This window comes from Periplaneta americana, chromosome 8 (assembly GCF_040183065.1).
Source record: "Periplaneta americana isolate PAMFEO1 chromosome 8, P.americana_PAMFEO1_priV1, whole genome shotgun sequence".
NCBI lineage: Eukaryota > Metazoa > Arthropoda > Insecta > Blattodea > Blattidae > Periplaneta > Periplaneta americana.
In genome coordinates, this window is record NC_091124.1 from 81,642,501 (window position 1) to 81,665,299 (window position 22,799).

Below are 22,799 nucleotides of genomic sequence, written 5' to 3' on the forward strand. Positions count from 1 at the left end.
TAGATAGATAGATAGATAGATAGATAGATAGATAGATAGATAGATAGATAGATAGATAGATAGATAGATAGATAGATAGATAGATAGATAGATAGATAGATAGATAGATAGATAGATAGATAGATAGATAGATAGATAGATAGATAGATAGATAGATAGATAGATAGATAGATAGATAGATAGATAGATAGATAGATAGATAGATAGATAGCATTAGAGTCCGGGAGTTTGGTAAAATGCCTTTTTTGATTGGCTGCGTGTATCGATAGATTCTCAATTAATTAAATTGTTGTTCCCAGTCTAAAGGCGAGTCTTCACAGATTTGCTTCTGTCGTCGGCCATCAGGGTTGTCATACGTACGACTATAGTCGTTTGCATACGACAATTTTAACTAATTGTAAGAGATATGACAGAACTGTATGTCGTACGCAATTTTGTGCGACTAATTTACTGAAGGGACAAAATTATTTTGAAACTTATGTTAGTTTATAATTAAAATAAAATTAAAAGTTAATTCGTTCCTTCTTAGACAAGTTTTCTTCATTCAGTATGCCGTTGACTAATTATGGAAAAAACACGCTTTAAAGGGATAGAAGATGCTTTGAAAATAAATACGGTGACTATGCTTGCGATGTAAGTCATAATTTGTCACCTTCAGCTCTAGGTTTCATTTACTGCCCGGTTATGTGAAAGTAATATGACTTCAGAGATTTGCTAACTTCTTTGTATGTTCACAATGGAAGTACAGTATTTTATGAATGAAATACTTCTGCAGCAGGGTTAGAAATCTAAACGCTCCGAAATTATAGCGGTGTCGGATTTGAGTCGACTGCAGGTGAATTAATTTGGCGTAATTATCAGCTGCCGCATTGATTGATATTAAATATCTGCCTTCACGCCGGCCAAAGATGAAGTTTCGGCTGACTTTCAATATACAGATTCCGCCAAAAAAATGTATACACTTTTTGTCAGACTGTATCGAGATATTGATATTGTCAATTGATTTGAATTACGAGTATGTTGTAGTATGGTCTTTCGCTCAACAGATGTCGGTACTTTCATCACGATAGTAAGAAAACAAAATGGCTTTAGTACGCTTGACGTTCGAGCAGCGAAAATGCATTCTGAAGTGGTTTATGAGGTTTGATAATGCTGTTGAAGTGCAGCGTCAGTGGAGGCGGGGTACGAAACAGAACCTCAATCCGTCTAAAAATTAAATGGATCATTGACAAGTTTGAGACGCATTGAATGATTCGTGATATTCACAAAGGAATATCGGAAAGACCGCGTACAGCTACAAGCGAAAGTATTTTCTCACAAGTCACGCAACTTTCAGGAACTGAAATATACATTATCTATCTCACAAATTCCTCTCTTCTGTAAAAGATTGATCAACTGGATCACTATAATAACGCCTGACCACTCCATTGCATTGTTCTCAACAGACTGTGATCATAAGCAATTGTTGAATAGTGGTGTTTTGTGGCAGGAGAGGGTTCCTGCCGTGAGAAAACGTCTATTTTTATCACCCGATACACTGGAACTTTTACACTTTTAAAATATTTACATGATTTTAGTTATAATTCGTGTAAAATGAAAGTACGCCCCATTTAATAACTAACCAATATTATTTAATTGGTGTAGTTTCGTTGTAAAGAATTTGATCAGGAAGTAATTCCACATTTCATAACATATCACGCAGCTATTCGAGTGTGAATAATTAGAGATAGAGGATTAGCAGAATATTCGAAAAAATGTACGGGATTAAATATATTGACTAACTGTCTAAATATAATCCTTCAATAAAAGCGATAATATTCCAAATGCAATGTTATGTCACTTCATTTTTTGTTAAGTGTAAGTATATCTCTTTGATAGCGAATTAATGTTGAATTTCCATTTTAGCATACATATTGCAATGAAGAACAAAAATTTGTGGTACACGTTTTGCCGTGATAATATACGAAATGTCAGTATTTTCTTGTATGATCCTTCAGCACTCCTCATATCGTCAGAAGTCAAACACGAGAACGTAACTATGTACTGAAATACATGCACGGATAAAATTGAAATAAACAAAAATGTATAGTCCAAAAAATACAAATTTGAGATATTAAGCATGTGGTGAGCGTATGTAGCCGCTATCTACTGAATTAGTTGTTAGTCCTATGTTATAGGAGCGAAAATTTTCACTGGTTTTCATAAAACAACCATGTCACAGTATTAAGGTTGATATTTCCGTACAGAAACTATTGTTCGCAATTTTATTAGCCTTCCGTGCCAGATCACTTTCACATGGAATGTAATAATGATGACGAAGCAACTTTAAAGTTTGAGAACAAGTATTGGGAGTATTTAACACTTTCATGACGGATCGATTATTATTCATATAGGAGAAGTCTTTTGTTTCAAATGCAATGAATGGTAAATATACTACGGAATCGTCGCCTTTTCAATGATTTTCGCGAAAAAGTAGTAACAACAATAATTAAACTGTGTGCAAGTAGAAATATTTGTATTCTTTAAATAAAAATAATAGAATTTATAACATAATATCAAGTTCGATTAAGGGAACATAGTTTTTTGAGGCGGTACACGGATGAAATTCCGATAATTTTGACTCAAAAATAAATAATAATAATAATAATAATAATAATAATAATAATAATAATAATAATAATAATAATAATAATAATAATACGAGTAAGTTTATCTATTCTGATGGTGTTAAGGTCTTCAGTTCTCGCATTTCTTTGTTAAAAATGAATCAGTAATCTGCTATTTATATGCTGATCTAGTTTAAGTGTTTTGCGGCACTTTGAAGCATAAAATTTATGCCATATTTAAATGTCTGCACCTTTGAATTTGCATTCGATGCAAATTTAAAGCTTTCTATCACTCTTTTTTTCAGACATTTCGACATGGGCAAAGTGTAAAGGCTCCTACATGATGCTAGGAACATGACATTTTCACTGCATGTTCTCTATTCTGTGGTTAATGAAAGAGAAGGATTTCTTTGATAACTAAATACTTTCTAAATTAAAAAATGAAACATTTAGTGGACTCTAAAAAGTTAGATAAATTTTTAAGTTGCATAGGGTAAACTAGGGTCTGTTGGACAGTCGGGCATGCTGGACACTCCGTACTTTAACGTTTTACCACGCCACTTGTGGGACCACATTCTGCTGGAAGTCAATGACGGAAGTAGCCCCACTCGTGCCTACTTCCTTCATTGACTTCTAGCAGAATGTGGTGCCCACAAGTGGCGAGGTAACACGTTAAAGTACAAAGTGTCCAACATGCCCGACTGTCCAACAGACCCTAGTTTACCCTATTTAAAAATAATTCTCCACTTATATAAGTAAATTTAAAATTCTGGACACTTGGTTCTTTTTCTAACCTTATCAAAGCTGGCCTTGAAATGGGCGCCTCTCTCAGCGATGCGCGACGGAAGTGTGAACGCGCGTAAAATAAATACCTACCGTACTGATGTTTTTGTAACAGTCGATATAACTGCTTAAGGAGTTCAAGATACAAAACAGTTCGCTGCAGGTGAGGCAGACGCACTAGGAAATGGAGCTACCAAGAAAAGTTGCGTGAATAATATGATCGTCTCGATAGAGAGGGCATCACTTGTGTTTGTGTGGCACCGAATCGATCGTCCAGCATTGTCGGTGATCCTCGAGGTTTGTCCACAGATTGACAGATGGCAGTAGGCCTAGTAGTGGGTTTTAGATGACTCGTAGATCTGTATCAGAGGCACCGGAGCCTAGAAGACATGACAACTTATGTAGATTTGTGAGGTAAGGCAGACCACCATCCGAGATATGTATATGGATTTAATGGCTGTAGAGGAATGTGTAATGGGACTGATTGTGCTAGAAAGCAAAGTCGACGCGCATCTCATTCTATCAAGGGTACAAAAAAATTATTATTTAGGCTGTAGAGCAGTGGTCGTCAGCATTCATTGAAATGGTTAAAGGGTAAGCGGAGCCGTCCCGTCTGTCCCGTCGTGCAGCAGGAGGAGGTAGAGAGCATACCCGCCAGCACCTACAAATACACCATAGTGCAGTGTGTTCACCGCGGGTAAGGGACGCTAGTCCCAGAGTGTTTTGTGCTGATGACCGTTGCTGTAGGGCATACAGATGCTTCATGTCCAGCCCGAAAACATCTTTATTTCTGGCTAGAGCAAAATCATAAAAAAATATGTGAAACTTGATGTCATAGGAAAAGCTGTTTTGAAAAAAAAAACGTACAGGTTGAATGACTACATATATTTTAGAGAACAGGATGTCCTCCATATTCCAACGCACGCTCTAGCTCAATGCACCATTTCTTGCTCATATTGTTACATAATTTCTTTCTATTTCAGAATTGCTTATCACTTCATTTATAGATCTTACTCCAATTCTGTAGAACACATACCAACATTATAGTAACATATGAAGGGTTCAGAGCCATAGTGGGTGAAGCGCCATTGATTAAAAACGGAGAAAGCAAGGTTTAAAGTTAAGTGAATACCATAGTTTAATGAAGAATGACATATCATTTAGTTTGAATGTGTATAATTATATTACTTGCTATATGTGTCCATTGAATTATGGTGATAACTTCATTTTAACCTTGTTTTCTACGGTTTTGTGAATGGCGCTTGGCCCACTATGGTCCCGAATTCTTCATATAGACGAACCTAATAAGCACATTTTGTCGTATTCTTATGTAATCTGCCCTTAATATTAGTATTCTAAAATGTAATTCTTGTTTTACAACGGAGTTCACTTTGCAGATCACTGTACGTACATGCAAGTTGACACTCTTATTTCTGCTACACCGTTTAACTGTGTCGTATTCAGTGTTTACTAATGGATTGCCGTTGGCGATCTACACAAGTATCTTTCAACTCTGCCGACAAACTTTAATGCAGTGTTTGAGAGAAGTACTCGAATGTTCCCAGATAGAGAACAAATGGTTGAAAAGGCTCTTTACTAAATACTGGTCGAATGATGGCCAATAATTCTGTTAAATTTTATTAAGACGAACTTTTGAGTTATTTATAAAAATATCTTCGTCCACCACTGCACAGTAACGGTTAGTACGTCTGATCGTGAATTGAGCGGGTCCAGATTCAAATCCTGGTTGGAACAAAATACCTACTAATGTTTTTGTAACAGTCGGTATAACTGCTTAAGAAGTTCAAGATACAAAACAGTTAGCTGCAGGTGAGGCAGACGCACTAGGGAATGGAGCTACCCAGAAAATTTGTGAGAATAATATGATCGCCTTGATAAAAGGGGCATCACTTCTGTTTGTGTCACACCAAATCCATCGTCCAGCATTGTCGATGATCCTCGAGGTTTGTCCACAGATTGATAGAGAGCGAAAGTTCTGGGTTTTGTACCACGTGAAGATGTTGAAAAATCTTACGTTTTAGAGCTATGGATCGGCTCTACCATCAAGCAGTTGCTAGGGAAGAAGAATCTATCTGTTTGACCGTTATAAAGACCTCCAGTTCTGGAGATCAGCTTTCAGTGACGGATCCAAAAAGAAAGTTCCCCTTTTTCTGCTTTCACTAACAACTTCGAAATATTCTATGTGTTTGCATTTATGGAGCGTTGCAAAATTAGAACCGCATTATTTTGAACATGCTGAGAGCTTCGAATATTTATTCAATCGTTGGCGTAAAGAATTACGGCTCTGATAATTAAGGACTGTTTCTATTCAGCTCAAAATTTGTGTGCTTCAGATTTTCTGTTCTTGAGGGTAGTACGTAGTTTTCGTTCATCCTAACGGATAAGTTGTTCTTATATGATTTCTTTCGAACTGATACAAAGTTTCAACATTTCTGGCACAGCCTATCTGAAAATCTTTAACGGTACGGTTTGTAATCTTTAAGTATAACTGCTATTTATAATTTAAATATATATCCGTCCAAGAAAAACAGTCCGAAAATCTTCATCTGCAGATGTTTCTGATATTTAAGTAAAAGGTAAGCAATCGGTGGCGCGAAAGCCATGAATAGCCAACATCTACATCAGCTGAAGTGAACTATCATCTAGCTAAAAAGGAAATAACGTGTAGTCAGTACATAAAACCCTCCATCCGTTGTAGCTGGCTTCGAAACCGGATTTCGCTATATAAAATAGATCCCTAAATTCATCATGATCCTCTAATCCTTAGGTATCTTTGATATTTATAACCTAAATATCACGTTGATACAAAAGAGTCTACTTGAAAGTCTTCATCTATGCAGCTTCTATTTTCAGTCCATCACTGCTAATGATTCACACCACAAATTTCATTTCGTACAAGGCTGTCCATTTGAAAACCTTCATCTATACAGTTCTAATTTTCAGACATCACTGCTAATGTTTCATACCACGAAGCTCACGTCCATACAATAGACACTATTTGTAAACCTTCATCCACACAACTTCTAACTTGCAGGCATGACTAATAATGATTCATACAATGAAGCTCACGTCCACAGAAGACACTCTATTTGTAAACCTTCATCTATGCAGCTTCTAATTTTCAGGCATCAATGCTAATGATTCAAACCATGAAGCTCACGTCCATACAAGAGACACTATTTGTATACCTTCATCTATACAGCTTCTAATTTTCAGGCATCACTGCTAATAATTCATACCACGAAGCTCACGTCCATACAAGAGACACTATTTGCGAACCATCATCTACACAACTTCTAACTTTCAGGCATGACTAATAATGATTCATACCCTGAAGCTCACGTCCATACAATACACACTATTTGTGAACCTTCATCTACACAACTTCTAACTTTCAGGCATGACTACTAATGATTCATACCATGAAGCTCAAGTCCACAGAAGACACTCTATTTGTAAATCTTCATCTATGCAGCTTCTAATTTTCAGGCATCACTGCTAATGATTCATACCACGAAGCTCACGTCCATACAAGAGACCCTATTTGTGAACCTTCATCTACACAACTTCTAACTTTCAGGCATGACTGCTAATGATTCATACCATGAAGCTCACGTCCATAGAAGAGACCCTATTTGTATACCTTCACCTACACAACTTCTAACTTTCAGGCATGACTGCTAATGATTCATACCATGAAGCTCACGTCCATAGAAGAGGCTCTATTTGTAAACCTTCACCTACACAACTTCTAACTTTCAGGCATGACTACTAATGATTCATACCATGAAGCTCACGTCCATAGAAGAGCCTATTTGTAAACCTTCACCTACACAATTTCTAACTGTCAGGCATGACTGCTAATGATTCATACCATGAAGCTCACGTCCATACAATACACACTATTTGTGAACCTTCAGCTACACAACTTCTAACTTTCATGCATGACTACTAATGAATCATACCATGAAGCTCACGTCCACAGAAGACACTCTATTTGTAAACCTTCATCTATGCCGCTTCTAATTTTCAGGCATCACTGATAATGATTCATACCATGAAGCTCACGTCCATACAAGAGACCCTATTTCTAAACTTTCATCTACACAACTTGTAACTTTCAGGCATGACTGCTAATGATTCATACCATGAAGCTCACGTCCATAGAAGAGACTCTATTTGTATACCTTCACCTACACAAATTCTAACTTTCAGGCATGACTGCTAATGATTCATACCATGAAGCTCACGTACATACAATAGACACTATTTGTGAACCTTCATCTACACAACTTCTAACCTTCAGGCATGACTACTAATGATTCATACCATGAAGCTCAAGTCCACAGAAGACACTCTATTTGTAAACCTTCATCTATGCAGCTTCCAATTTTCAGGCATCACTGCTAATGATTCATACCACGAAGCTCACGTCGTTACAAGTGACCCTATTTGTGAACCTTCATCTACACAACTTCTAACTTTCAGGCATGACTGCTAATGATTCATACTATGAAGCTCATGTCCATAAAAGAGACTCTATTTGTAAACCTTCACCTACACAACTTCTAACTTTCAGGCATGACTGCTAATGATTCATACCATGAAGCTCATATCCATAAAAGAGACTCTATTTGTAAATCTTCATCTACACAACTTCTAACTTTCAGGCAACACTGCTAAAGATTCATACCATAAGTCTCACTTTAATACTAGAGCCTATTTGAAAATCTCCACCTATACAGATTCTAATTTTCAGGCATATCTATTAAAAACTCATACCATAAGTCTCACTGTAATACAAGAGAGCCTATTTCAATAGCTTCATCTATACAGCTTCTACATTCAGGCATCACTGCTAAAGATTCATAACATAAGTCTCACTTTAATACTAGAGCCTATTTGAAAATCTCCACCTATACAGATTCTAATTTTCAGGCATAACTATTAAAAACTCATACCATAAGTCTCACTTTAATACAAGAGAGCCTATTTCAACACCTTCATCTATACAGCTTCTACATTCAGGCATCACTGCTAAAGATTCATACCATAAGTCTCACTTTAATACTAGAGTCTATTTGAAAATCTCCACCTATACAGATTCTAATTTTCAGGCATAACTATTAAAAACTCATACCATAAGTCTCACTTTTATACAAGAGAGCCTATTTCACTACCTTCATCTACACAGCTTCTACATTCAGGCTTCACTGCTAAAGATTCATACCATAAGTCTCACTTTAATACTAGAGCTTATTTGAAAATCTTCACCTTTACAGATTCTACATTCAGGCATCACTGCTAAAGATTCATACCATAAGTCTCACTTTAATACAAGAGAGCCTATTTTAAAATCTCCATCTATACAGCTACTACATTCAGGCATAACTGTTAAAAATTCATACCATAAGTCTCACTTTAATACAAGAGAGCCTATTTCAATACCTTCATCTATAGAGTGATAATTTTCAGGCATCTCTGTTATAAATTTATACAGTATGTCTCACTTTAATACGAGACAGTCTATTTGAGAATCTTCATCTTTATATCTCTAATTTCCAGGCATCACTGCTAAAGATTCATACCATGAAGCTCACGACTATACAAGAGAGCATATTTGAATACCTTCAGGTACACAACTTCTAATTTTCAGGCATCACTGTTAATGATTCATACGATAAATCTCACTTCATACAAGGAAATCTATTTGAAAATTTTCACCTATGCAGCTTCTAATTTGTGTGCACTGTTGTTATTTTTAACGATACACGTCCGTACAGTTGATCCTATCTGAAGAACTTCGTGTGTATAGCCTGCTTCTAATTAGCCTATCTGAAAATCTCAATAAGTCTTCTAATGTTACCGCCAGGGTAGCTCAAGGCAAGCGCACGTGGACTTATGAGCCAGCAGGCCCAGGTTCAACTTCTGGTCAATCCACCCTCATGTATAAATTATGTTTGGCATGTCCGTGATCCAGGCAACACAGGAGTTCTCTTTGGGTACTCCTGTTCCCGTGCGACATCTCAACAAATCATCATCATCTTCTTCTTCTTCTTCTTCTTATTCTTCATCATCATCATCATCATCATCATCATCATCATCATCATCATTCTTTCATTCATTCATTACGAATGCAATGAAGATCCACCACCTCTGGTGCTTTCTGAGGAACTGAATGGTCTACGTTTTTCGACACTAAAGACATTTATGAGCCACGCTTGTAAAGGCCCACCGATAATGGGAAGTTAAGGACATCTCCATGACAAATACAGAAAAAATTCTTCTGATTTATAATCAAGAGTAGCACTATCACTGATATAACCTCAACTTCACGTCCGTTCAAGAAAGACTATCTTAAAATCTTCATACCCGTATGCACAGTTTTCAATCTCTAGGCATTCCTGCTAATGATTACCTAAACCCTTTGTCTGTACAAGGGATCAACTTTAGAATTCATATTTTGCTGATATAATATCGTTTGCAATCAGACATTGACGATTTCCTATTACAATATTTTTGTTGTTGCATGTGTGTAATTTAATATTAAAGCTATTCCTTTATTCTCAAAATAAGTTTCTTAAATATGTAAAGTTAGACACATGTTTTAACAATATTCATCATCAGTTCATTTAGTACTCAAAAGGAGCTCACATATTTGAACGTTTAGATCGATATTATTCACATTATTGACATAGGTTTAAACCTCCGCCAAACTAAATCGAATTAAAATCGAATTATTAAATAGTGCTGTGTAAGAGTGAATTCTATGTCATATGTTATCATTCATTTTCTCCAAGAATTTATCAGCATCAGTATGATCATCATCATCATCATCATCATCATACTCGTCGGCATGAATGTTAGGTATACTGGTACAAATAGTAATGGGAAGATATCGTATTACATTATGTCACGAAGGCAACATCACAGAGAAGCAGCGAATAAAAATGCCTTTGGACTTCGTGCTAATTTCATTATCGTACGCGACATTTGATACTAAAAAGGTAAGAACTTTATTTCCATATTATAATGCGACAATATTTCATTTGCAGCAGTGATGGCTTGGAGCGGATGTCTGCTAGTATGTCAATTCAGGCAGAATACAGAACGAGAGAGAAAATTGATGAAAGTATAAGCCAGCTACACTCAAAGCCCTTATATTCCAACATGTCAACTTCAACCGGCCATTAATGTGGCAACAGAAAATAGCGCATAGCCGCTTATGGAGCTCAGACATAAAGGCAGAAATTCAATGACAAAAATGCTGAACTGGAAAAAATGAGAGCTATAATCTCCTACATATCAGAATCTGTCTGTAGAATTAGCAAAATAAGTATTGAAATATTTTGCAGATAGTGAACGAGGAATTAGTGCCAAACAAAGTGGTAACACTTTCCTGGATAAAAATGAAGCAGGTGCTTAGATAAATAATTTAATTTCTGATCCTCATACAAGGAAGCAGGTTTTTTACTTGGTTATTAAAGCGCTATACCAACTACAAAGTTATTTAGCGTCAATGGAATTGGTGGCAGCGTGACTGTATATGGCGAGATGAGCTCGAGAATTCGCCATAGAATACGTGACATTTGCCTTACGGCTAGGGGAATCTCGGAAAAAACCCAACCGCGTAATCAGCCCAAGCGGGAATCGAACAACGTCAGGGCGCAACTCCGATTAGACAGGAACGCGCCTTAGCCGATTGAGCTACGCCGATGGCCAAGTAGTTTTATAATTTATTGAGCGTGTCCTGTTAAGATAATATCTACAGACGTAGTATTTTTCCAAGACGAGTTTGTAAGTCGAATTATGTAAATAGTGAACTGACATTGCCAAATGATCTGTTTTTTTTTTTACTTGATTATTTTACGACGCTATATCAAGTACTGTTATTTAGCATCCATGGAAATGATGATAGCGAGATGGTATTTGGCAAGGTGAGGTTGAGGATTCGCCTTAGGTTTGGAGAAAACCTCACAAAAAAGCCAACCAGGTAATCAATGCAAGCAAGAATCGAACACACGTCAGAGCGCCAGCTTCGCATCAGGAAACAAACGTGCTACCGACCGAGCTATGCTGGTGGCTCAGTAATCTTCCCTTCAGACAGAAATATTACATCTTAAGAGGAATTCAATCATTACTTTTTTCACGTCATATCACGTGACCAGTTATTCAATTTCTATGAAAATGACAGCAGTGAGACGAATATAAAGAACTGACATATTATTAACTTACATGAAGTTGGGGAAAACTTAGGTGACAGCTAAACAAGATAATTAGACCAAGAAAAATTCAAATCTACACCTGAGAACAGTCTTGGCATCACAAGGTCAATATTCCAACGTTTTACTAAATTTTCTGAAATTCACCAAGAGTTTGGAACTGTGTTCACATAATTAGGATAGTAGAAATGGGCAAGAATTTTCTTGTGGCTTAAGTGTCGTCATAAATTTTAATAATATTTTTTTAAATAAATCAGTCTGTGAAATAAATTCCTATAATGCACGACCCAGAAGATAAAATGAATACGCGACTTTTCATGTTTCTGGACGTGGTGCGATATATTTGCCTCGTGTCATAGATCAGAAAAGTCCACAATTTCGGAGTTAGTACCCGTCGTGCGTCATACCCCTCCACGAATGATTTGATCCCCCACTCAATGCCTCGCACTCCGTAATCACATACGATGTCTTATATACAAGGACAGTGGCGATATCAGCGTTCAGCGGTCATGCAACATGGGACTCGTACTACTTCACCCAATACAGTACCTATAATCCCTGGTAATGTCTCCAATATTAGAGAATGAGAAAATCGCTGAATGTTTCTTAATCACTGACCATGACTAAAACTTAAGAATTTCGCACCATGATAAGCAACTTGCGTTCCAAATACGTTACAAACAGAAAGACAAAATGACATTAGGTACCATAAATCATAGAAGGGAAATACACTTTTAATATCCGTCTTTGTTAAGTTTTCTAACATTAAAAGGCCAATGCATTTTCAAAATATAGTTTTCATTGTAGTTATGTAATCAGGAAATTTGTTATAGGCCTACATGCAATATGGCTATTTTAATAGTGTAAAATTATCTATAGTAATGTTACAAGAGGTCTGATATTTATTAGGACTATTTCGTGAATAAAATAAAAATGAAGACCTCCCTCAAAGAAGGTTGTATATCATATGATAAAGTATATGACATACAACCTTCTTTGAGGGAGATCTTCAATTTGTATATCCATAAAATTTGCTCACAAAATGTTAATAATTATATATTTATATTGTAAATACTTAACCTATTAAGACATTGTAAAGTTGAAATAGATGAATATCGATTACTGAAATAAAGACATTGCAGTAATGCCAATTGCGAAAAGAGAAATTCAGGTTTAACAATGTTAATTTAGCAATGCTTGTCTTCACATTACAGCGAGAAATATGATGCTACACACTGGAGTCATTTCTGTATAGATAATTAAAACACGAATTTTATTACGCCATACGGAAGGCAGTTTGATCAAGGACGTTGTATATAATACATACAAGGTCTTTGGGTTTGATACGCGCTGATAGAAATAAAGTTACATAAATCTGAACCCCTGACTGTGTATTTTCTTTTTTAAATTATGGTTTATTTAACGACGCTCGCACCTGTAGAAGTTATATCAGCGTCCCCGGTGTGCCGGAATTTTGTCCCGCAGGAGTTCTTTTACATGCCAGTAAATCTACTGACATGAGCCTATCGCATTTAAGCACATTTGAATGCTATCGACCTGGACCAGGATGGAACCCGCAACCTCGAGCACAGAAGGCCAGCGCTATACCGACTACGCTACCGAGGCCGACTGGCTTTGTATTAATTGTTCAGTTTCATTCACGTAATATTAAATGTTACAGGATACAATTAAGTTAGGTTATCTGTGGGAGCGGAAAATACAGGTATGTTTCCAAAAGAAAATCGCTAGCCGACCAATGTCAGCTATGTCTTATTTCCAGCGTTACTCCATGCTAAAGGAAAGCATTTTCTATAGCTCGACAAAAGCATTACATAACTTAGTATTTCTCGCTGTAATGTCTTACGGGCCTAATGGATTCATGCTCAACGATTTATGGGGAAACAGTTGGCGACACTGAGTAAATAAAAGAACGACCATGCGATAAATTGATTGTGATAAAACTAGTTGCAAAAATTATCGCGATGTATGACTATTATTGGTTGTAATTCAAAATTTAAATACACTAATATTGTATTATACAATTTCTGTAACTGTAATTTTAATTTTATTTCCTATTTTATTTTAATTTATATTCTCTTATAGGCCTATTAATATTATATCTGAACTGCGACCGAACACGAGCGCTGCTCATTCTGTCTCAAATTTTGTTAATACTACTTATCTCCTTTTTTATATTGATTGTATTCTTTTATTTCTATTTCTCTTGTTTTTATTATATTCTTTATTCTGTATATTTAAATTTAAATAAATAAATAAACTTAATTGGTCAAAAATGTAATGGTGTCACATAAACGAAATAGTCCTTTAATAAGAATCCAGATGTTTCATGAAACGAAAAAAAAAATGGAAATAAATTTCTGTATATAAGGAAAATTAAATCATGTTCGACTGAAGGCAAAGAATTAGGCCTCATAAGTCAGGCTTTATCCTAGATGCAAATGTTGTTCGTTATATGCAGACATCGGATTCTAGGGCAAATGCCTATTTTGTTTCTTTAGGAGAAAAGTAAAAATAATTATTAATATTTATGTTTCATGGAAATTGAAAGGTATTCAAAGAGTTTTATAGTGCCCTAAAATGCCCTAAAACGGTTATTAGAGCCTAATTTGTTAATATTCGCCTAAAAATGCCTAACTCACTGTAAAGTTTCGCATTTTACTCTTACTTTTTATAATTTATACATGCATTCACTGCGAAATTTAAGGCATTTAAAAAGTGGAAAGTTTGCTTCACACCGGCCATGAAACCATTGATAAAGGAAACAAAATGTTTTGAATCTCACGACACTCGCAATAGATTTCACCAAATTTAACATGTTTGGAGGCATAAATGCCGACAAAGAACCAACCTTAGTTTTGAAGCAGGCAACAATCACAACATGTGCTGCTACCGATTCAGAGATATACTATACTATAAAAATGACTGTTTTCGGTCTGAAACCGATTAGCTGTACTGCCCTTCAGAGTGTCATAAGATCACAATTTTTGGAGAAAGAGTGTTTTTGAAATATTTATGAAAAGTCGTAAAACTGCGAATTAGTAGGGTAAACCGTTACAAAATATTTAAAAGAATGACCCTCCTAGTGTTAACACTACCAGGAAATGCAACAATAAGTGGAACTTTGTATTTTTGTCCAATTGAATCTCAATAACAACGGTTCATTTGAATGCTCGTTAACAGTTGCTCTTTCCCTCACCTTATTTGTGTTGAGAAGTTTTGAGCGGTAGGACGTTTACCTGTGAAGTTTAACGCGATAATGCCGAAAAATATAAGTGCAAAATCTACATTGATCCGGCAAAAGCTAACAGAATATTAAGAATTCACTTATGATGGAAAAATAATATTCTGCAAGATTTGTAGCAAACAGGTATGTAACAATAGTTGAAATATATAAATTCTATTAATTTTAATGAGTAGGCCTATAATATTTATACATTGACTGAGCTATCCTGAGGTATAATTCTTTTTAAAACCACTACACTTTAACCTTTTAAATTCCGATAGTTAAAGTATTTGCAGGTCATTAAAATTTTGATTGTTCGAACCCACTAACTTTATGATAGAAATACGGCAATACAACAATTAGGATTTTATTTTAATTCAGTTTACTTTACATTTTTAGATTTCGCAAGAAAAGAAGTGCCACCTAAAGCAGCATGTGCAAGGAGCGGCTCATAAGGCTAAAGCTCAGCAGAAAAATCAACTGCAAAAAAAACTTTACTAACACAGCCTACTTCATCCAATCTCGGCAGCAATTTCTATGCTGATTTAACCAGAGCGTTTGTTGCTGCTAACATTCCCTGGAATGCAATTGAAAATCCGGTTTTAAGATAGTTTTTACAAAAATACTGGAAACAAAATATCCCATCTGAGTCGACCCTAAGAAAAAATTACTTAGAATATACAATGAAACTTTAGCTTCCATTCGGGAGGATATAGGTGATTCTTACATATGGGTCTCTGTAGATGAAACCACAGATCCTATGAATAGGTATATAGCAAATATGGTAGTAGGAAAACTTAGTCCTGATGGACCTTCGATTCCACACCTCGTATGTGTTAAGGAACTTTCGAAAGTGAATAGCCAAGCCATTGCTTATTTTGTAAATAAAGGCCTACAGTCTTTATACTCAGGTAATATAGACGATTCTAAAGTTCTGTTGTTTTGTACTGATGCTGCCTCATACATGGTTGCTGCAGCTCCACTTCTTAAAACATTTTATCCTAACCTCATGCATGTAACCTGTCTAGCACATGGCCTTCACAGGGTTTCTGAAACAATCCGGAATGAATTTCCTCTTGTCAATTCGTTTATTTCTAACACAAAAAAAATGTTTTTGTAAAGCCCCATCCAGGATTTCAATATTCAGAGAGAACTTTCCAGATATCCCACTCCCACCTCAGCCGGTTGTTACACGATGGGGAACCTGGATTCAGTCAGTGGTGTATTATTCTAAGTATTTTAAAGAAGTGGTCACAGTTATTGATAAATTACCTGAAACTGATAGTGCAGCGTGTGTGAAAGCAGTGAAAGATTGTCTGAATGACTCACGAGTGAAAAACGATATTGCCTACATAACATCAAACTTTTCTTTCATACCTGCAAGCATTGAACAATTAGAACGTGAAAAACAATCTCTTTGTAGCCAAATAGCAATAGTAAAGGAAGCTCAAGTGAACATACATTCTGCTTTGGGCGAAACTGGGAAAAAAGTTAAAAATATGTGGGACAACGTATTAAATAAGAATGTAGGATTTTTATTGTTGGAAAAAGTATCAAGAGTGATATCGGGGGAAAGTGTAAATGTTCCAGTAAGTATTGATGTTTCTATTGTACCTAATTTAAAATTTGCGCCTCTCACATCAGTTTCGGTTGAAAGAAGTTTTTCTGCTTTCAAAATGATTCTCAGTGACAAAAGGCAAAGGTTAACTGTGGAGAATTTAGAAAAAATTCTGGTGGTGTACTGTGCAGATAATTATAATAAAGTCTGAACATGGAACTGAATTTCAATAACTTAAAATGAGTAATCTTGATATCAATAATCATTATTTCATTAGTTTCAATATATTAAATTTGTGCAGCTCTGTTTATAAATATAATATAGTATTCTTTTTTAATGTTTAAACATACTTTTCTGTGCGTATTTTAGTGTATAACTAAAAATTTCAGTGAAAGAAATAAGTATGATACCTTGATGTGCCTAAAATGCCTATTTTCATTAAAATAGATCCTAATTTTACAAATTTTGAGCTTATTTTAGGCGCCTAAAACTGCAATTTTTAGTGCCTAAAAATCCGATGTCTAGTTATATGTTACGTAAAACAAAACAACTACATTGCGTTATCTTATTAGGTCTTATAAACACACCACTGTCTAAACTATAGTAATAATAATAATAATAATAATAATAATAATAATAATGTTTTATTTTCGCTGGCAGTGTTAAGGCCATAAGTCCTTCTCTTCCACTCAACCAGCCTCAATCATTACAATACATATTTAAATTACAAATATTTACACTACACTTAAAAGATTCTCCAGCTATATTCTTCAGTTAAGTTTTAAAGACTAGTAGACTACATATTTATTTAAATTTAGATAAACCTGTAAGGTAAAGTAGTAATTTAATTTATGGGCTAATTTAATTTAATCAATTATAATTAATTTAAGATTTGAGATAGCTAGTAAAATGATGAAAATTAATTTAATATAAGCTTACTAGAACTATGTTACAGGGAGAAAAAAAAATATATATATATAAATCTAAAATATATTTCTATAATGAGAATATTAATGTAATTGCCATTAGAGGTTTTGTACAGCTGTCAAAAAAAAAAAAAAGTGGCCGCACTCGTGAACAGCGAATATTTTCAAAGTCCACTTCGGGTCGCGGCGATGTTACACGATGCATGTACTTGTACAAGCAGTTCCGGAACTATGGAAGTGTTCCATATCTGCTCCTCGCAGACCAGCGGTAGAGTACTTGTTTAATGATTCAAAGGTTGTGGGTTCGCGCCTTCTTCAAGCTTTCATTTTATTTTTTAATCGTTCTTTAGCGATGTAATTGATATTAAAATTATCATTTATATCCAGTTATCGTTCTTGATGGATATCACGTTATTTATATTTTGTTATCGTTCTTTAGGGATATGAATAAAATTCAAGTCATCATTTGTATTCTGTTATCGTTTTATAACGATATGAATAATAATAATAATAATAATAATAATAATAATTATTATTATTATTATTATTATTATTATTATTATTATTATTATTATTATTATTATTATTATTATTATTATTATTATTATTATTGTATCTCCATTGGGGGTTAGCCCTATTTTACATATGTATGTTAGGGCTATAGTTTTATACACAAAACAGATAAGCATAAAGAGAAATGGAAAAGAAAATTAAATTAGCTTACGCGATGTAAACAAAACATAAACAATCCGTAAATTAGGCATTGCGATTGCAAAACAAATATCAGGTATCAATTTGAAACATACAAAAGCATTAACAACACACATACGTAACACTTCTATAACACAAATATGCAGCTTTCCATACCATACATCATAAATTAATACACAATAGTCACACAAACACAATCAAACTATAATTACGACATTGCGACGACATCAAGCATCCCATAACTGACTCACATACATAACAAATCAAGCATCCGTTGCAACACATACACTTCAACATAATAACCACACTTTTAAAAGTTACAAATTTGGCTCCAAGAAGAATAAATAGGACATTGTTACTAATTACTATTCTTCTACAATTTCTTAAATACATCTGTAATAAATCTGTGAAATTCCGATATGAATAATATTCACGTTTTTTATATTGTTATCGTTCTTTAGCGATATAAATAATATTCAAGTTATCATTTACCCTATATTCTGTTTTCCTTCATTAGCATTATAAAATAATATTCAAGTTATTTATATTGTTATTGTTCTTTCGCAATATAAATAATCTGTATTTTATGTAGGTAATTATTATTACACAAATAAACATCTTTCTTTGTAAAATAGGTTACTTTATTTAGATAATTAAACACGTATTATATAATATCTTATATTAAACAAACCGATATTTATCATTTATATTGTGTTATCGTTCTTTAGTGATACTGTATAAATAATATTCAAGTTATTTATATTGTAATCGTTCTTTAGCGATATAAATAACATAAATTTAATATTAGGTTTGGAAAAATCCAGTTGCATAATACTGCTATTAGTTTTTCTTTTTGTATTATTACATTATACTATCTTGAACTACAATAAAATGAAAAGGAGTAACGAGGAATTGAACCTGAGACGTTGACATCTAAATTCCGACGTTCGTCCGCTGAGCTACGAGGGCAAAAGTGTGGAAACATTTTCGGAAAAATTGGCCCAATCACACTCTAAGATTTTCTGATGATTCGTAGAAGCTAGTCCAGGATGCGGGGGGCAAAGGCTAATTGAGATTTCCCGATCTCTGATAGGGTCAAACATCCTGATAGAATTAATATTTAACCCTTGCCGTGACTTTCGGTGAAGTCCGGAGGGCCCAATTAGTCAAATCCACTCTCCTCATCTCCACGCTTGGGCCCCCTGGAATTTAATAAGATGCGAAAGAGATAGTGGTGTGCGGAAAGCAACGGGATGTTACCGCATTTAGGCCTATCATTTCCAAGAAAAACTGCAAACATGAACAAAGGAAGCTTTAAATAGAAGAAGAAGCATCTTCTGCTGACCTCTGGAAAAAGAACTAGGGAAGAGACTAGTGAAGTGCTTTGTGTGGAGTGTGGCATTGTATGGGGAAGGAACATGGACATTACGACGAAATGAAGAGAAACGAATTGAAGCATTTGAAATGTGGATGTGGAGAAGAACGGTGCGTGTGAAGTGGACAGATAGAATAAGAAATAAAATTGTGTTTGAAAAAGTGAGTGAAGAAAGAATGATGCTGAAACTGATTAGAAAGATAAAAAGTAACTGGTTGGGTCTCTGGTTGAAAAGAATAATAGACGACATTAGGATATGTGGATCATATGCGGAGACTAAGAGGAAGGCAGAAAATAGGAAAGATTGGAGATTGCTGGGTTTGCAATGAAAGACCTGCCCATGGACAGAACACTTATGTATGTATGTTCAGAATGCCTGGAATATCATGTCTAAAAACAGTCGCTATTTGCATAGACTAGTCAATTCCATGCCCACTCGACTGCAAGATGTTCGAGATATGAGGAAGATAGACTAAATATTGAATTATGGCTTTTTGTTTTGTTTTTTGAACGCTTAATTATTTGAATGTTTTAAGGCCGACGCCAGTAAATTTGTTTTGTTTATGCCACGAAAGATATTTTTATTGAGAATAAAATCTTTTTTCTTTCCATTTGCAGCCACAATATCATAATGATAAAGTCATGGCATAATATATTAATGAACCTGATGTTAATTACTAAAATAATTGTAAAAGAAAAAGGAGCCATTATGTATAGTTTGTCTCTCTCAAAAACAGAACAAAAAAGAACATAAAAAGCACGTGGTTGTAGTCGAACGCAGGACCTCATGAATAAGAGGCCTGAACGCTACCATTATGCTATCGATAACACACAGAATACTTCAATTATAACTGTAGATATCATGCAACGTGGTCCAACAACATGTAACATCGCCTGTCTCCGAATTGTAGCGAAGATACCCGAAGGGAACTTTGTTCCAGGAGAGCGGCCACTTTTTCTTTTGACAGCTGTACATCTATTTAGAGAAATTAATGATGATAATAATAAGAATGGACAGGTGTTAGTTTCATTATAAGTAACAAATATTAATCAGCAATTAATCTGTTAAGTAAGAATTTATGTAATTTTGACCTAAATGAAGTCATTGTCCAACAACCCCTTACATCACTCGGAAGCGAGTTCCAATTTCTAGCAACTGAAACTGTATAAGATGAAGAATATAAAGATGTCTTGTGGTAGGGTATAATGAGTAAATTGTTATGATGAGATCTTGTACTTAGCTGATGATATGCAGATAAATTTTGAAAACGAGAAGCCAAATAGATTGGGGTAGCGGTGCGCAGAATTTGAAATAAGAGAACAAGAGAATGCAGGGCTCGTCGATCGCTTAGCCTTAGCCAAGACTATGGTACCTCTTTCTTGAAGGAATTTAATTAAGATTTATTTTGTGCATCATATTTTAAATACAGTGTTAGATTAATTGAAATAACTATAAAATGAATCAGTTTCTTTTCATCATGAAACCTACAAAACTTAAATAATTGTACAATTACATCAAAGCAATTTTATTGGAAACAATACATAGTTATGTACAGTGTTCTTGTACTTACAATTGTTCTGTCCGCACTTTGATTGATTTCGATGGAACTCGTCGAATTTGGTTATTTTCTAAGTCCCTAGAAAGAAAGAAAAACAAATAAATTAGTATTTTAGTATTAAGCCTATTTTAAAATCTTACTGATGTTGATGATACAATATATAACCTGAAAACTTCCTTCTTAAATACCGATATCACACACGAATTTTATTATTCATGAACTCAAAGAAAGGGTATATTACAGAATTTAAAAATTTCTGCTCCTGTTTTCTTAAAGATTACATACTAGTAGTTCAACTCTTTTCAGGTTTTCAAGATCATTTATGCCTGCAGAATTTATTGTCTTGTACCAAAATTGCCTTTTTCAGAGAATTGAAGAGATAGAAGTCACAGTATAGTAAATAGTCTAGACTTTGGGTTACCTACATAAGGAAACACCTTCACGTTCTGTGTGCTTGAACATTTGTTCATTTGTGTGATACAGCATTACGTTTCTATAACGTCTAAGATTTCTAAAAATAACTGTAGGCTTAATGTTTCCCAGCTACTACTAATGCCACTCAGTCTTGATCATCAACATTAAAGGGAAATTGTATCTTCCTCTAAAGCAGACAAATAGTTTTCAATCGTTGCTTTCATTTATATACATTTCTAAGTTTCTTATAACGTTCTGCTTATTGTGTAGACATACAACTCTGCTGTGCACTAGTAAAATAGTTTTAGTAGACAGAAATCTTATAAAACATCGTTCTTAAAATGAATTACAGTTCCCTATATAGCTGATATCACTATTTTCTTCTCATAACCAATGTTGCACACAGATTTGATAATGATGTGATGAGCTAACATATTATAATCTTGTCAGTATAAATTTCATCCTAGCGTAAACAAACGTTGTGTATCCTTCCGAAGCAAAGAGCGTTGATTGGATTTACTCGGAACTACTTCATCGATCAACTGGGGTCAAGTACAGTCGATTCACATATGGAATAGTTTACAGTGATACCGCTATTTAGTTGATAACATTTCGAAGTAGTTGAACGCAAAGTTAAAATCGCTATTATCATTTGCAGAAGAATATAATGAGCCGCTCTCACAAAAAAAAAAAAAAAAAAAAAAAACAGCAGAAACCTTCCAAGAATTACAGATTTCATCACTGAAGATGGAACTCCAAGTAAAGCCTTGGTTCTTCTGAACCGACGCATGCGACGTGCGAGGTGTGAGGTCCGTCTCGCACAAATCCGGACTACACGAAAGATAGTGAGCGGTTTCTACGGCTGCGAGGTGCGCAGACCTCGCATCTCGCAACTATAGAAACCACTCATTACCACTCGTGTATTCTGAATTTGTACGAGGCGGGCCTCATACCTCGCACGTCGCATGCATCAGTTAAAAAAAACCAAGGGTTAAACGTTCACAAAACCAAACAACTCGTAGAAAAAGAAGAAAACCAAACACAAAGGTAGATCACAGCTCAGGCCGATAGCATTTAAGTGTGCTTAACTGCGACAGACTCATGTCAGTAGATTTAAGTCTTAATCATGGATAAATATATAATAGAATGCGAAACTTACTGAGTTTTCCCGTAACACATGCTAGAGGCGCTAATGTAGAACTTGATCTTGCTGCCACCTTTTGGGCGGTGGAGAACTTATTACATCTAGCAGCGCACCAAGTAGCGAAAATAAAAACTAATTACTCCATGCATTTAGCAGCGCATCTGGTGGCGAAAATGTTAAACTATACAGAAAGTATTCCATCCCACTCTCATCCCTATTCTCAAACTAACCCAATT

At 35.0% G+C, this 22,799-nt stretch overlaps 1 protein-coding gene across 1 annotated transcript in view; it reads right to left on the minus strand.

Annotated features, from left to right (window-relative positions):
- Positions 1-22,799, minus strand: part of LOC138704228 (follicle-stimulating hormone receptor-like) — a 312,886-nt gene that overhangs the window by 176,199 nt on the left and 113,888 nt on the right. Inside the window, exon 4 of the mRNA XM_069832109.1 lies at positions 21,018-21,083. Within this exon, the coding sequence (XP_069688210.1) occupies positions 21,018-21,083 (66 nt within the window). The remainder of the gene's footprint in view (positions 1-21,017; positions 21,084-22,799) is intronic.